At 39.1% G+C, this 14671-nt stretch overlaps 1 protein-coding gene across 1 annotated transcript in view; it reads right to left on the reverse strand.

The window, feature by feature from the left end:
* Positions 1–3656: 3656 nt before the first annotated feature.
* wfdc1 (WAP four-disulfide core domain 1) overlaps positions 3657–14671 on the reverse strand; it is a 42281-nt gene continuing 31266 nt past the window's right edge. The window contains exons 4-6 of the mRNA XM_072595939.1: positions 10147–10287; positions 6108–6158; positions 3657–4257 (exon numbers count right to left, since the gene is read on the reverse strand). Coding sequence (XP_072452040.1) covers positions 4199–4257; positions 6108–6158; positions 10147–10287 — 251 coding nt within the window. The 3' untranslated portion in view covers positions 3657–4198. The remainder of the gene's footprint in view (positions 4258–6107; positions 6159–10146; positions 10288–14671) is intronic.

Here is a 14671-nt window from a genome sequence, read left to right on the forward strand (position 1 = left end):
GTGTAACCACCATTTGTTGTAAACACCCATTTGGTCCTCTAATACCCTTTAGGGAAGGATATCCACCATTGTTACCTGGTCTAGCTGAAACACACAAATACAGAAGACAGGAGCAGGAGTAGGTTATTGAACCCCTTGAACCTGCTACACAATTCATTATGATTGTAGTTGATCACTGAGCTCAATACCCTAATCCATTCTCTCCACATATCGCTTGATTCCTTTAGTCACAAGAGCTATATCTACCTCCTTCTTGGAAACACTGTTTTGGCTTTAACCACATTGCGGTAGTGAATTCCACAGGCTCACCACTCTTTGGGTGAAGAAATTTCTCCTCATCTCATATCTAAAAGGTTTACACCTCATCCTTAAACTATGACCCACTTTTGGGAACAACTTTCCTGCATCTAACCCTGGTAGAATTTTATAAGTTTCTATGAGATGCCCCCATAATTCTTCTCAACTCCAGTGAATACAATCTGAGCCAACTTAATCTCTCCTCATGTTAGTCCTGCCATCCTAGGAACTAATCCAGTAAACTTTCACTGCACTCCCTCTACAACAGGAACATTCCTCCTCAAATAAAGAGACTAAAACTGTGCACAATATTCCAGAAGTGGCTTCACCAATGCCCTGAATGGCTGCAGCAAGACATCCTTGTTCATTTACATGTGACTCCAGACCCACAGCAATGCTGTTGACTCTTAACTGCCTTCTGAAATGGTCAGACAAAACACTGAGTTCCAGGGAAATTAGGGATGGATAATAAGGGCTGGACGAGCCAGTGAATGCCCACATCCTATCAACAAATAGAAAACAAAAATCAGCAATGTCTTTTGAGTTATAGCAGACGAACAACAGTGAAAATGTTGAAAATACCTCCTGCTCGGCTTTCAAATTGCCAGTCCGCAAATGATCATGGTCATCTGCTGACAATGCAGCCCTTGTCCTGGCCTGACCGCAACATCTAGCTGGTTTTAGTGAAGAAAGCCTGATTCAGGTGCACATTCCTCTATTGTTCTGGTAAAAGGATTACTCCCGCAATACACTGGGCCCCAGCTGAGAATTCTTCTCCCACATCTTCTGGCAGGCTTCCCTGCCAAATTTCCAAATCATGTTCAATGCCAATACCAGGGTTAGATGCAGGAAAGTTGTTCCCAAAGGTGGGTCATAGTTTAAGGATGAGGTGTAAACCTTTTAGATATGAGATGAGGAGAAATTTCTTCACCCAAAGAGTGGTGAGCCTGTGGAATTCACTACCGCAATGTGGTTAAAGATTGTACTAATGCCTAAGGACAACTGATTTTACAGATATCTTAACATCAGGAACAGTTCTTCCAACATGTGTTATACCCACTTCTGGTAGATATTAGCAACTTTAAATAACTCTCGAAAGCACCAAACAATTGCACAATCAGAGCAACAGTGAGTAGAAATTAATCAGCAGCGAACCTGAAAGTGGTCAATACCCTCTTGAATCAGAACTCATGTGTCTTTCATGCAGCTGAATGTGAGATTGGGCAGACATGATCTATCTGAACTTTGCAGCAAAAGTAGCTTCTTTGTGAAATGTACTCCATAATATATTTCACAAGTAGAAGAAGAACACTACATAGCCAATCTCTTCATACTTCATCACATCTACTGTTCAAACATACCTCCTCGCTCGATTTGCATTATATAGAGCAATGCTGATCATAATTTGACATCCACAGCACTAAACATTTTATTAGCTTATGAACTGTTAGGTTTAATTTCATTGTCTCTGATTTTGTGATCCATGGATAAATGACAGAACTTGCTACTAACCTTGGAAACTGCCCACAAATATCTGGCAATCTCTGGGCATAGATTTCCTCTTCCCAACATTGATTTAATTCTAACACTAATTATGGCGAGATCTGGTCTCCAACAACAGTAATATCGTTAAACAAGCTAAACAGTCATATTGAAGCATTCTCAGAAAGCAAACCAGGAATTTTAAAAAAATTATCTTTCACTTTATGAATCATTTTACGGGCTATGAAAGAAAGGTTGTGACACACATATGGGATAATACCGAAGCTGAATTATTACAGTCAAGTCCTGTTTTTGCACATCCAACCTTCACAAATTCACTCATCCACCAAAACTTATTGTATACATTCCACCAACTGAGAGTGTAATTTTTGCTTCGCCATAGTGTCCAAGGAATATATTAAAAGAAAACTTACTTCCTGGAACAAAAGGTGCACAGTTTCATTTTTTGCAAAAATCACAATTTAGAATGTTTCCCTTTTTCAAGAACATTTGTAAATGGCAGGTTGTCTTTTTAAAAATATATGCAGCATACCAGATTTTAAAATCCAAAGATGTGCAGGCCAGGTGAATTGGCCATGCTAAATTTCCCATAGTGTTGGGCACATTAGTAAGGAGTAAATATAGGGAGGGAGAATGGGTGTGGGTGGGTTGCTGTTTGGAGGGTCAGTGTGGACTTGTTGAGCCGAAGGGCCTGTTTCCATACTATAGGGTAACTAAAAAAAAGACTTTTATCATAATAGACATAATTTCTAATCCACAAGTATAAAATTAGTTTTCCAGAGACAGTGAAGTTGTTGGGCCGTAATGCTGTCTTGGTCTATTGTTAAAAATTCAGCCACACGTCATTCAACAAACTGCAACATTTTCCAAACTTTTTACAGTGAGACTGTTCATGAGAAAAGTGGAATTTTGCTTCAAATCAGTAAGTTTTAATTGGAGTTACTTCTTCAAGGACTGCAAGAAGTAACAAAACACTGACAGTAACTTCCAGATTTCCGGGTTTAATTACATATACAGAAGTTGTTGTTAGTTTTGTTCAATTCTGAGCACAAACACTGGCAGTTTTGCCATTATTAAAATTGTAAAATCTTGGACATCATCTTAACAACTTATGATGCAAATAATTACTTTCAATGTGGTTAAATTCTTTGGCCCAGAATTTGCTGCTGTGGAAAGTTTGGTGAATGCCGAGATTTGGATTATTTACGTCCTCCTTAAGCTCCAGTTGTTTTATGTTGCTAATTATTGATGGCACAAATTAAACAGCACTCGAGCAGGATTGCGGAGCAATTGGATCCTTGGTGTATAATGAAGCCAATTTTCTATCTCCCCAACCAATGAAATTTAAATGGTTATCAAAGCTGTGAAGGTGCAGTTTGACCATCTGCTATAACAATAAAGTTATAAAAATCACTGAATTACAGCGAAGAATACATGTACAAGTGCCAAGTTTAATTTTGTCCAGGGACCATGTGAGATGAAACAGACATCCTTTTGCACATGGTTGGGATTGTTTGCTATTTTAAATTTATGAGTGGACTGAAACCAGCTGTGGCCATGTATGGAAATCACATATTTTATTCTGTTACATTTGGAAATAGCATGGTTAATTTTCTCTCTTGGAAATTAGTGGGCCCAGATTTGTTTTTTTCACTCAACTTGTTCAGAGATATTATTATGCACATTTCTGACAACAGGTGAGACTTGAACCTGGGTCTCCTGGCTCAAGGTCCTACAACTGTACCACAAGAACCCCAGATACTTTGAACCAGTTGGAGGACTGGGGTAGGTGAGTGCTAACTCTAAACCAAAGCAGGCTGACTTGAATTTAACATATACTTTGCTCCCAGCAAGAATCCACAACACCTGTTTTAATCAGCGAAACAGATCAGTTCAATTTACATTCTGTATGTGTGCTTTTTGCGGCATGTACAGAACAATATAATTGCAAACTGGCTATAAAGTGGAAGACCACTGGATACATGAATTACTCCATTCAAGAGGTCCTCACGCAGTCACGACTTCCTGCCATTGGTTTAATTCATCTTCATAGCACAAATGCTGTCATTTTTGACATTTGTAGGGAGATGTTCAGTTAACCATCCAGCAATTTGCGGCAATTCACAGCTCATAGTCTATCTCTTCCTTGCCATAAATTGATGGAGATTTTACTTACTAATGACATTACGTGAATGAAGCTCTCAATTATTTTGTCAGCAAATTCTGGGCTTTTATTTGATAAGCAATTAATGATGAGGTCTACATGACTCATTGTGAGTAACGATCCAAGTTACTAATATTTTTACAACAATTGAGAGTGTTGCAGAGTTACAAGCATGTGCTGTTGATCACATTATGTTCTTAAATCAGATCTTGTTGTACCTTCACATAGGCAACTTTACCCCAGATGTTTATAGTGGTGCTTTTTGTAGCCAACAGCATTATTAGAACTAGTTCCTGCAAAATGAAAATGCACTTGTTACAATTTTAATGATTTTACAAGCATAAATTTGTTTAAATTGTTTTATTCACTGCCATGAAATTGATTTTCTTTGAGGCCTGGAAGTTAAGAGAAGATACTGCAGAACATGAATAATGATACTGCTCCTTTCAGGATATAGTTATGTAAAAGATTCATGGATGTTCAATCATTATATTGGGAAAGAGAGTAAAATAGTTCGTTTGGGAAGAAAAAAAAATTTTTAGTAAGGAGACTTGGACATTACTAAGAGAGTTTAGTGAAAGGATATATAGTTAATTTAATTGAATCTTATCTGTACTTTAAAACATGACAAATACAAAGGATTAAAGTGATTAAATTTGAGTGCAGAGATATAGACATTTGGTCCATTTTGCCTAATCAGTGCGAGCTCCAGAACAGAACAATTTAATCCCATTTTGCTGTTTTATATTCCTATTCCCTTAACATTTTTCTTTCATGCTAATTTTGTTTTCAACTTCATGACTGATTTCATATTAATCATCACTTCTGGTAAGGCATTCTATACTCTAATAGATCATTGCATAAAATAAAGTCATGAAAACTCATAATTTATGCTAATAATGTTAATCATAAATTAATGTTCCCTTGTTGTAAATGGCAATTATGTTTGACTTGAAAAATGTTCTTTGGCTTTTCATTTTTTTAGAAAAGGATCCAAGCCTATTAGCAAACTAGCTTGAAAGAATATCACAGATCAACAGTGTGTAGGAGGATAATTAATATTGGCAGTTGAAATTACCACTGGCATGCAATTTGATTGTACTGACTAATATAATGTAACATCTTATAATGCTAGATTCAGCAAATTCTCCTTCTAAAATGATGTAATGGTGTGCTCTGTTTGAACTAGGCAATACATTTGAGTAGAATACATTTGAGTCTCTCATATGTCAATAATAGACCTCACTTTATTAACCATGTTTTTGTAAAGTGCGGCTGAGGATTCACCCATTCATTTCATTTTTCTCCGATTATTTGAAGATGTCTTCATGATTTCTGAATGTGAAAGCTTAACTAAGGTGCTTTGGATATCAAAGCGTGATACAGATTGTTCCATTTAGCATTCCCTTGGTAATTGCTACATCCAATTCTAAATTCAATGCACAAACGGACAAGTTATGGTTTACACTCAATCTATGGAGCCTCATCCGGTCTTCAATAAGATCATGGCTCATTTGATTACTCCACATTCTCACCAATCTGCAATAGCCTTATATCCTTGCTTATCAAGCATCTATCTATTGCTGCCTTAAAAAATGTAAAGGTTGTGCTTCCACTGCTTTTTGAGGAACAGTGTTCCAAAAACTCAAGAATGAGAAAAGCTTTTCCTCCAGAAAGGTTTGCAGAAGCATTAAATGAACAAATAGCCAATTTGATTTAACGTTCGTAAGTAAATTGTACATCAGTAGTAATCATTTTTGCTGCTGAGTGGGCCATCAAGGTCTGTGTGTAGTCGCAGCTTCCAGAAGCAGAAGCTATTTATCGATCTGCTAATCGACGGACATGTAGCTTCCCAGCAGCCATGGCTTAGAGAACGTTGACTGGGGATTTGGAATAATGAACATCCAGGCAGCAAGACATTTTTCTTTGTGTTACTTATTTAATGGAATAGTACTTTTTCTATTGTTTGATATGTAAGTTGTCTATTATGTAGTATTTTGTTTACTTTATGTTGAGTTTGTTACAGTAGATGTCTTTATAAGATGAAATCTGTTATATGATTCCATCAGTCTCTGTATACATTGCAACACATAAACTGCAGTCAAGCGGGCATACTATTCAATTTGCTACTTGAAATTCTTACCAAAATAATCCTTATAGTCCTTGTACATTTTCGGTCTTAAGTTGCGTCCATCTGTGAACAGACATTTTGATTAATTAGGTATAACTTTTGAGGCCTTATTGAAATATCCTGGATAAGAAATCTCTTTTTAAATATTTTGTGTCAAAATAGCTCAAGTCTATTGATTCATTTTTGCTTCAAAAGATGAAAGCATTGTAAAATTCCTGGTTTAGTTAATCTCTATTTTTCTCTGCTAATCCACATAATTAATAGGAACTGAATGAGAACGTTGCACTTTTCTGTATGTTAGTATTGTTCGTTGGTTGTTCAAAAGACTCATTGCGTTGAATAACATTTCTAAAATTCTGGATTGATTAGGGCAAGCTAAAGGTATTTTTCACAATGAAAAAATGCGTCAAACATTTCTAAAAGGGTTGCTTTGTAGTGAAAATGTAATAATTTGATGGTAGAGATGAAAGTTAATATCCTACATTTAATTATTAAGATTTAGTCCATAAAATAAGGAAACACAAACTTAGACATATGGAGTAACCTTCATGATTTCATGATGTCCCAAAGGATTGCATTACAGTGCGATGAGTATGCCCAAGGATGCAAAACCAAGTTTGATTATATCCAAACTCAAGAGAACACTCTGTGCACTCTTTAACACCCTCTAACCCTCTGAGTATACTAAAAATGTTGAGACTAAGTCCAAGAGTGTGTTTACTTATTTGCAAATCCTAACATTGAGAATTTTGACTGGATTTTGGTCCAGGCGGCGGGTATGATGGTAAAAGTAATATAGTGAGATGCCAAATGTTCAGACACTCTTTAAGTTGGAACTTTGGTCACCACTGGGACCAGATCAAAGACAGGAAGGAGCTAAAGTCTTATCAGCTCGCACACCAATTCCCCTGCTTCAACTCTCAACCAAAGTATTTTCAACGAGAAGGGATTGGGGGTGGCAGGACTACCCATCCAGATGGTGCTGTGTAAACTGTCAATGCCTGGTAAGAACTGACTGAGTCAGTCTTAAAAGCACCCCGTTGCTAGCCTGTGTGATGAAACTGTCACTGTCTGCCTTGTTGAGGGTCTCACACCTCCCCTCATGTTTCTCTCTGCAGGGCAAATTGCTCGGTTGTTCGAGGCCACTCCGTTACAACTTTCGAACAAAGCATTGCTGAAACTCAAAAAAACATTGTGTTGTTAAACTTCTTCTCATGCACTCATTAGGGCAGATGCAAAATTGCCAAACATCAAGGGAGCAACAATCTATATTACATGAGAAAAGGATGTTATTTGCATGGTAAGTGGAGAATCCACCACACCTTTGTTTTAGTTCAAACAAAGCACAATACCACATCATGTCCTTTTTTAATCTTGTAGAGGACTAGTTCCTGCTAGTGAATTTATGCCTGGCTTGCTCTGTTCTTCCAGCCTCCTGCCTGTTTACTTAGGATTCCAATATCTGCAGTTTTTTTGTCACTATGAATTAAGATTAGATTAGATTAGATTACTTACAGTGTGGAAACAGGCCCTTCAGCCCAACAAGCCCACACCGACCCTCCGAAGAGCAACCCACCCAGCCCATTCCCCTACATCTAACACTATGGGTAATTTAGCATGGCCAATTCACCTGACCTGCACATTTTTGGACTGTGGGAGGAAACCGGAGCACCCGGAGGAAACCCACGCAGACATGGGGAGAATGTGCAAACTCCACACAGTCAGTTGCCTGAGGCGAGAATTGAACCCAGGTCTCTGGTGCTGTGAGGCAGCTGTGCTAATCACTGTGCTGCCCTTATGCATCTTCTAGCAAGTATAAGTGATTTGCATTGTGAGCCTGCAAGTTATGTGATTCTTAGCACATTTGGGATTGTTCAGCAATTGTCGTATGGTTTCAGGATAACATTTAATGTTCAGTAATATCTTTCTAGTTGTGCAAGCACAGACTGGCTGACACTGATCAGTACTCAGTCCATTGTGAATAGCTGGAGGGATCTGCTGAGACTCTTTGGGATATTCCCAGCATCACACCAGCACTGATATTCTTGCCCAGCGTTATTCATTTGTGGAGTAATCAGCAAGTTTTTTTGGCTTGGTTACTGCAACCTGTTAGTATAAAAAACATCAACTGTGTTGCTATTGCACAATAGATACGTAAAATAGTCTGCTCATTGTCATTTATACCTGACTATTTCAGGGTAATTGTTAGTGAAAGAATGCCCCCATTTTAGCAAGCTTATGAGACCTGCACGTCAAGAGCAATGCATTATCCATGGACCCATTCAACATTGCAAGCTGAATGGCAAATGTGCTGCTTAAGGAAGCCAGGAGAATTTGTGCTGCTTCACAATACCATCACATTTTGGATGTGCTGCCATTTTCTAAATATGTATTCACTGAACATATGAACTTAGCAACTGATACAGTTGAGTTCATGATCTTGAATATTAGATGTGATGTAACTGGATAGTTGTAAGAAGACAGCGGGTGGTGGTTGATAGGAAATGTTCATCCTGGCATTCAGTTTCTCATGGTATACCGCAAGGATCTGTTTTGGATCCACTGCTGTTTGTCATTTTTATAAACGACCTGCATGAGGGCACAGAAGGATGGGTTAGTAAATTTGCAGATGACACTAAGGTTGGTAGAGTTGTGGATAGTGCAGAAGGATGTTGTAGGTTACAGAGGGACATAGCTAAGCTGCAGAGCTGGGCTGAGAGGTTGCAAACGGAGTTTAATGCAGAAAGGTGTGAGGTGATTCACTTTGGAAGGAGCAACAGGAATGCAGAGTACTGGGCTAATGGTAAGATTCTTGGTAGTGTAGATGAGCAGAGATCTCGGTGTCCATGTACATAGATCCCTGAAAGTTGCCACCCGCGATGATAGGATTGTTAAGAAGACATACAGTGTGTTAGCAATTATTTGTAGAAGGACTGAGTTTCGGAACCATGAGATCATGCTGCAGCTGTACAAAACTCTGGTGCGCCACACTTGGAGTATTGCGTACAGTACTGGTCACCGCATTATAGGAAGGATGTGGAAGCTTTGGAAAGAGTTCAGTGGAGATTTACTAGGATGTTGCCTGTTATGGAAGGGATGTCTTATTAGGAAGAGCTGACGGACTTGAGGTTGTTTTCATTGGAGAGAAGAAGGTTTGAGAGGTGACTTAAGATAATCAGCGGGTTAGATAGAGTGGACAGTGAGAGCCTTTTTCCTCGGATGGTGATGGCTAGCACGAGGGGGCATTGCTTTAATTTGAGGGGTGATAGATATAGGACAGAGGTCAGAGGTAGTTTCTTTACTCAGAGTAGTAGGGGCATGGAAGGCACTGCCTGCAATAATAGTAGACTCGCCAACTTTATGGGCATTTAAATGGTTATTGGATACATATGGGTGAAAATGGAAGAGTGTAGGTTAGATGGGCTTCAGATTGGTTTCGCAGGATGGCTCGACATTGAAGGCCAAAAGGGCTGTACTGCGCTGTAATGTTCTATTGTTCTGTTTGCTGAATGTATTAAGAATTACACCAAGAAGCAATTTAAGACCATCAGTCAGGCTCACACAAGCTTGCTAGAAGTTATGTACATTGATGCACAGGGAACTGTCCTCTTCAGAAGAAAAGAAACAGAGCCAGGCATTCACCCTTTTTAAATTAAACAAAAGCATGGGGGCAATAGTTCCTCAGTTGAACCTTTGCCACGGAGAATGTACCAGAATTAATTTTCCAACAGATCAGCACACTTTTTTCATGCAGTATCAGTTGTTGTTCCCATGGATTTCTTGCATCTGTCCTGATGAGTGCAAGACAAATACCTTCAATAGCATGATGTTTCAACAAACTTAAGGTTCAAACATATTTTACATTGATCCACATTAAGGATCATTGCTCATTTCTTACATTATTCGGAGTCATTCCTGTCAAATAAGCTTCAATCATCTCAGACCTAGATTTGCATTCATCTGTATGATTCAATTATTTACACTATACTTGCTCCCCAATTTATATAGTCACCACAATATTAATAGTAGAAGATGTAAAATATTAACTCACCACTATTTCCTCGTTGCTTTATGCATTGCCCTCTGTTTGGAATTCCTTCTGCTGGATTCCCGGGATTTATGATATGACACTCATAGCCAGTGGGACAATGCAGGGGTTCATCTCCATCCTCTGTGGTACTACAGGCTTCAGCTGCAGAAAAGACAAATGGCTAAACAAATTGCCATGATCCAATCTTGTAATTACATTGCAGTATCTGTGATTAAAAAAAAATTGTTTGTGCAACTTGAACACAGACACTTTCAATACATTATGTCATTAGTGAGATCTTAATTCTAGATTCCCCAAAATGGGAAACATCCTTTCGGCGCTCATGCTGTTGAGCCGGCTCAGAATCCTGCGTGTCTCAATAAGACCACCTCTCATTTTTCTAAATTCCCAAGTGAATATGGGCCAGCCTGGTCAATCTTCCTCAGTGGAGAACCTATTCATTCCAGGAATCATTCCAGTAAAAGCTTCTCTAAACAGTTTCCACCGTAAGCATATTTCTCCTTTTAAGAAAGACAATAAATATTGTACATAATATTCTATGAGTGGTCTCAGCAATGTCCCTGAATCCTTTGAATTGTGGTTATTTACAGAAGAGAAAGAGACCTTTTGGCCATTAGATTTATATTGGCTTTCTGCAAGGGTAATTCACATAGTCCCACTCTTTCATCTTGTCCCCATGACAATGCAAATCTCTTAGCTTGAAGTATTAATTCCAACTCCCATTTGAAAGTCTTAACTGATAATGTCTCCACTCGTGTGATCCAGGTATCTGAGACAGGGAAAAAGAGAGGGAAAGAGAGAATGAAAGAGAGATGGAAAGAGAGAATAAAATGAGCACATATGGTGCTCTAAAAGTTATTAACAATTGAAAATATAACTCAATCAAAGGAATAACCTTCAACCCTCATTACTAAATATTGTTTGGCCAAACTAGATGAATGTAATTTTTAATGTGTCGACTGTTTTTGATGTCTACTAGAACAAAGAACAAATAACAAAGAAAATTACAGCACAGGAACAGACCTTTCGGCCCTCCAAGCCTGCATCGATCCAGATCCTCTATTTAAACCTGTCACCTATGTTCCAAGAATTTGTATCGCTCTGCTCCCTGCCCATTCATGTATCTGTCTACTTACATCTTAAATGACACTATTGTGCTCACCTCTACCACGTCCACTGGTAATGCATCCAGGCACCCACCACCCTCTGTGTAAAGAATTTTCCATGCATATCTCCCCTAAACTTTTCCACTCTCACTTTGAACTTGTGACCCTAGTAATTGAGACCCCGTTCTGGGAAAAAGCTTCTTTTGATCCACTTTGCTTGTACCTCTCATTATTTTGTATACCTCATTCAGGTCCCCCACCCCCCCAACCTCTGTCTTTCTCATGAAAATAATCCTAATCTACTCAACCTCTCTTCATAGCTAGCGCCCTCCATACCAGGCAACATCCTGGTGAACCTCCTCTGCACCATCTCCAAAATATCCACATCCTTTTCGTAATGTGGCATCCAGAACTGTACATGTATTCCAAATGTGGCCGAACCAAAGTCTTATACAACTGTGACATGACCTGCCAACTCCTATACTTAATACCCCGTCCATGAAGGAAAACATGCCATATGTCATATGCCATACTAAAATGAGTTACTTAAAGATCATTTTTACTACTCACAGTTGTCATGCTGAGAATGAGAACATTTCAAATGTAAGCAGCTTTATTAATAATAAAACAATTTAAGTTATTTACCTTTTTCTAGTTTTGACTTCTATATTTTCTTCCTGCTACTAACATCACATAAACAATGGGAAGGTTCATAGATACCAACTTGGTAAGCATTTTTAAGTGGATCATATCATTTTCAGTTCTACTGCAGTAATATTCCCAAATTAATACAACATTGGATTTCCCAAACCGTGGATTATGTTGTGAGTGTGTCACCAGTGGAATTCAGTAATAATTTCAATTCTCCAGTTGCCATGATGGATGTGTATTTCTGGATATATCTGTACAGAGTTGCGAGCTCACAGGGACCAATAGCTGCCACAGAACTCTCACTGAGTGCTCATAGCTGTGGGGTTTCTTTAGATCCTCACATCTTTCTAAATAATAGGTGTGGCTGATCTTTAAGGCCTGACTGCTCTTATGCAAAACCCTGTAGAAATCCTGTAATTTAAAAACACTGTGGATTAAACAGCTCTCATCCCTGCACTCACAGATGTTGAAATCTCTCCTCCCTTACCCTATTAGCCACTATCACAGGTTGCGAGCTCACAGGGACCAATAGCTGCCACAGAACTCTCACTGAGTGCTCATAGCTGTGGGGTTTCTTTAGATCCTCACATCTTTCTAAATAATAGGTGTGGCTGATCTTTAAGGCCTGACTGCTCTTATGCAAAACCCTGTAGAAATCCTGTAATTTAAAAACACTGTGGATTAAACAGCTCTCATCCCTGCACTCACAGATGTTGAAATCTCTCCTCCCTTACCCTATTAGCCACTATCACAGGTTTCTCATATCTCCCCCCATGCAGATGTACACACAAGAAAGTCAGAGGCCCTGAGCTCTGCAGTGAGTAACTCACCTCCTCTTCATCTTCAAGACACAAACATGCCTGGATGACTGCAGCTCAACAACACTCAGGAAGCTTAACACCATCCAGGACAAGCCCACTGATTGGCAGAACACCCAACACTTTCAACATTCATTCATTATTAAAGGCACAAGAAAAGGGTGGGTGTAGGGATTTATGAAAATGGGTGGTGAAACATTATATGGATAAATTGAAAGAGCTTGAGTTGGTCTCCTAAGAGAAAATACAGTCAATGAGATTTGTTAAAGGGGGCGGCACGTTGGCTCAGTGGTTAGCACTGCTAGCTCAGAGTGCTAGGGCCCTCGGATGCTGCCCGACCTGCTGTGCTTTTGCAGCCCCACTCTAATCTAGACTCTGATGTCCAGCGTCTGCAGTCCTCACTTTTGCCTAGTCAGAGTGCCAGGGACCCAGTTTGATTCCAGCCTCGGGCAACTGTCTGTGTAGAGTTTGCACGTTCTCCCTGTGCCTGCGTGGGTTTCCTCCGGGTGCTCCGGTTTCCACCCACAATCCAAAGATGTGCGGCTTAAGGTGAATTGGCCGTACTAAATTTCCCATAGTGTTCAGGGATGTGTAGGTTAGGTGCATTAGTTAAGGATAATAGGGTAAGGAAATCGGTCTGGGTGGGTTAGTCTTTGGAGGGTCGGTATGGACTTGTTGGGCCGAAAGTCCTGTTTCCACACTGTAAGGATTCTATTCTATTCCATGAGAGGTGTCCAAATCCTATGGAACCTAAACAGAAAAGATAGGAAACTCCTTCCATTAGCTGACGGGTTGAGACAAACATCAATTTAAAGGTGTTTGGTTCTTTTGCAAAGGAGGCATAACATATGCGTATGAAATTCACTGCATGAGAGTATATGTTAGGTAGATTCAATCAGGCTTTTCAAAAAGATATTGGACAATTGTCTGACAACAGATCTGTTGGGCTACAGACAAAGGGCATGTGGTGTGGGACTAGCTGAGTTGCTCTTGCAGAGAGGCAGCACTGACGGAATGGGCTCTATTTTTCTATCTTGTGACAACTCTCAGCTTTTTATCTTTTTAACCTTGGTCTTCTACATTAAGTGTCTTTACTTAAGTTTTGGAATAATCAGTGCTGGCTGACATTAAGTCAGCTAAACATAGTGTTATCATTCCAATCACCATTAAATAACATGCTTTTGTCCAGTAACATTTGCTGGTTTTACAATTTCTTGGAAAGTTGCCTGAATTTAAGAGTCATAAAATAACAAATGCACTCTTGCCTCCACACACAAGAAGTGATTTGCTTGTTCAAAAATGCAATGCTAAAGAAGCAACCATTGCTTGACTCAATGAATTATGTATTCATTCACTGAATTGTGGAAAAGAAGGATTTGTATTTGTATGTCTATTTCAGTTGGTCACTAAATTTTGAGTTCAAGTGGGTACGTCGTGTTGAGGCAACCATCAGTTAAATAAATAATGGTGGATGTGCCTGCCCCAGGCAACACTCCTACACTTTAATAGAGGGTATGGTAGCACAAAGGTTCTGTTAATGTGTTACTGTACAGATATATCCAGAAATACACATCCATCATGGCAACTGGAGAATTGAAATTATTACTAGAAAACTGACACCAGTAATGGCGACCATACCAAAATTTCCCTTTGGGAGAAAACCTGTCATCCTTACCTGTTCTGTCCTTTACCTGACTTCCTTTTATATAGCAAAATTATCCTCTGAAATGGCAAAATTAGCCTCATAATTGCACAGGAGGGGCAATAAATGTTGGCTTTGACAATGATGCCCACTCCTGGTAAATGCTGTGATTTTTTTTTAAATTAGAAAAGACACGTGATCTGGTCCCACCAATGCAGTTTTCCAAACAATTTTGTGTCATTCATGGTCACAAAAAGGAAATCTGCAAAAATAATTGTTGTGGGGAAAACCAAACATTAAAGTTGGCA

Source organism: Chiloscyllium punctatum, chromosome 26, assembly GCF_047496795.1.
Source record: "Chiloscyllium punctatum isolate Juve2018m chromosome 26, sChiPun1.3, whole genome shotgun sequence".
NCBI classification, from domain to species: domain Eukaryota; kingdom Metazoa; phylum Chordata; class Chondrichthyes; order Orectolobiformes; family Hemiscylliidae; genus Chiloscyllium; species Chiloscyllium punctatum.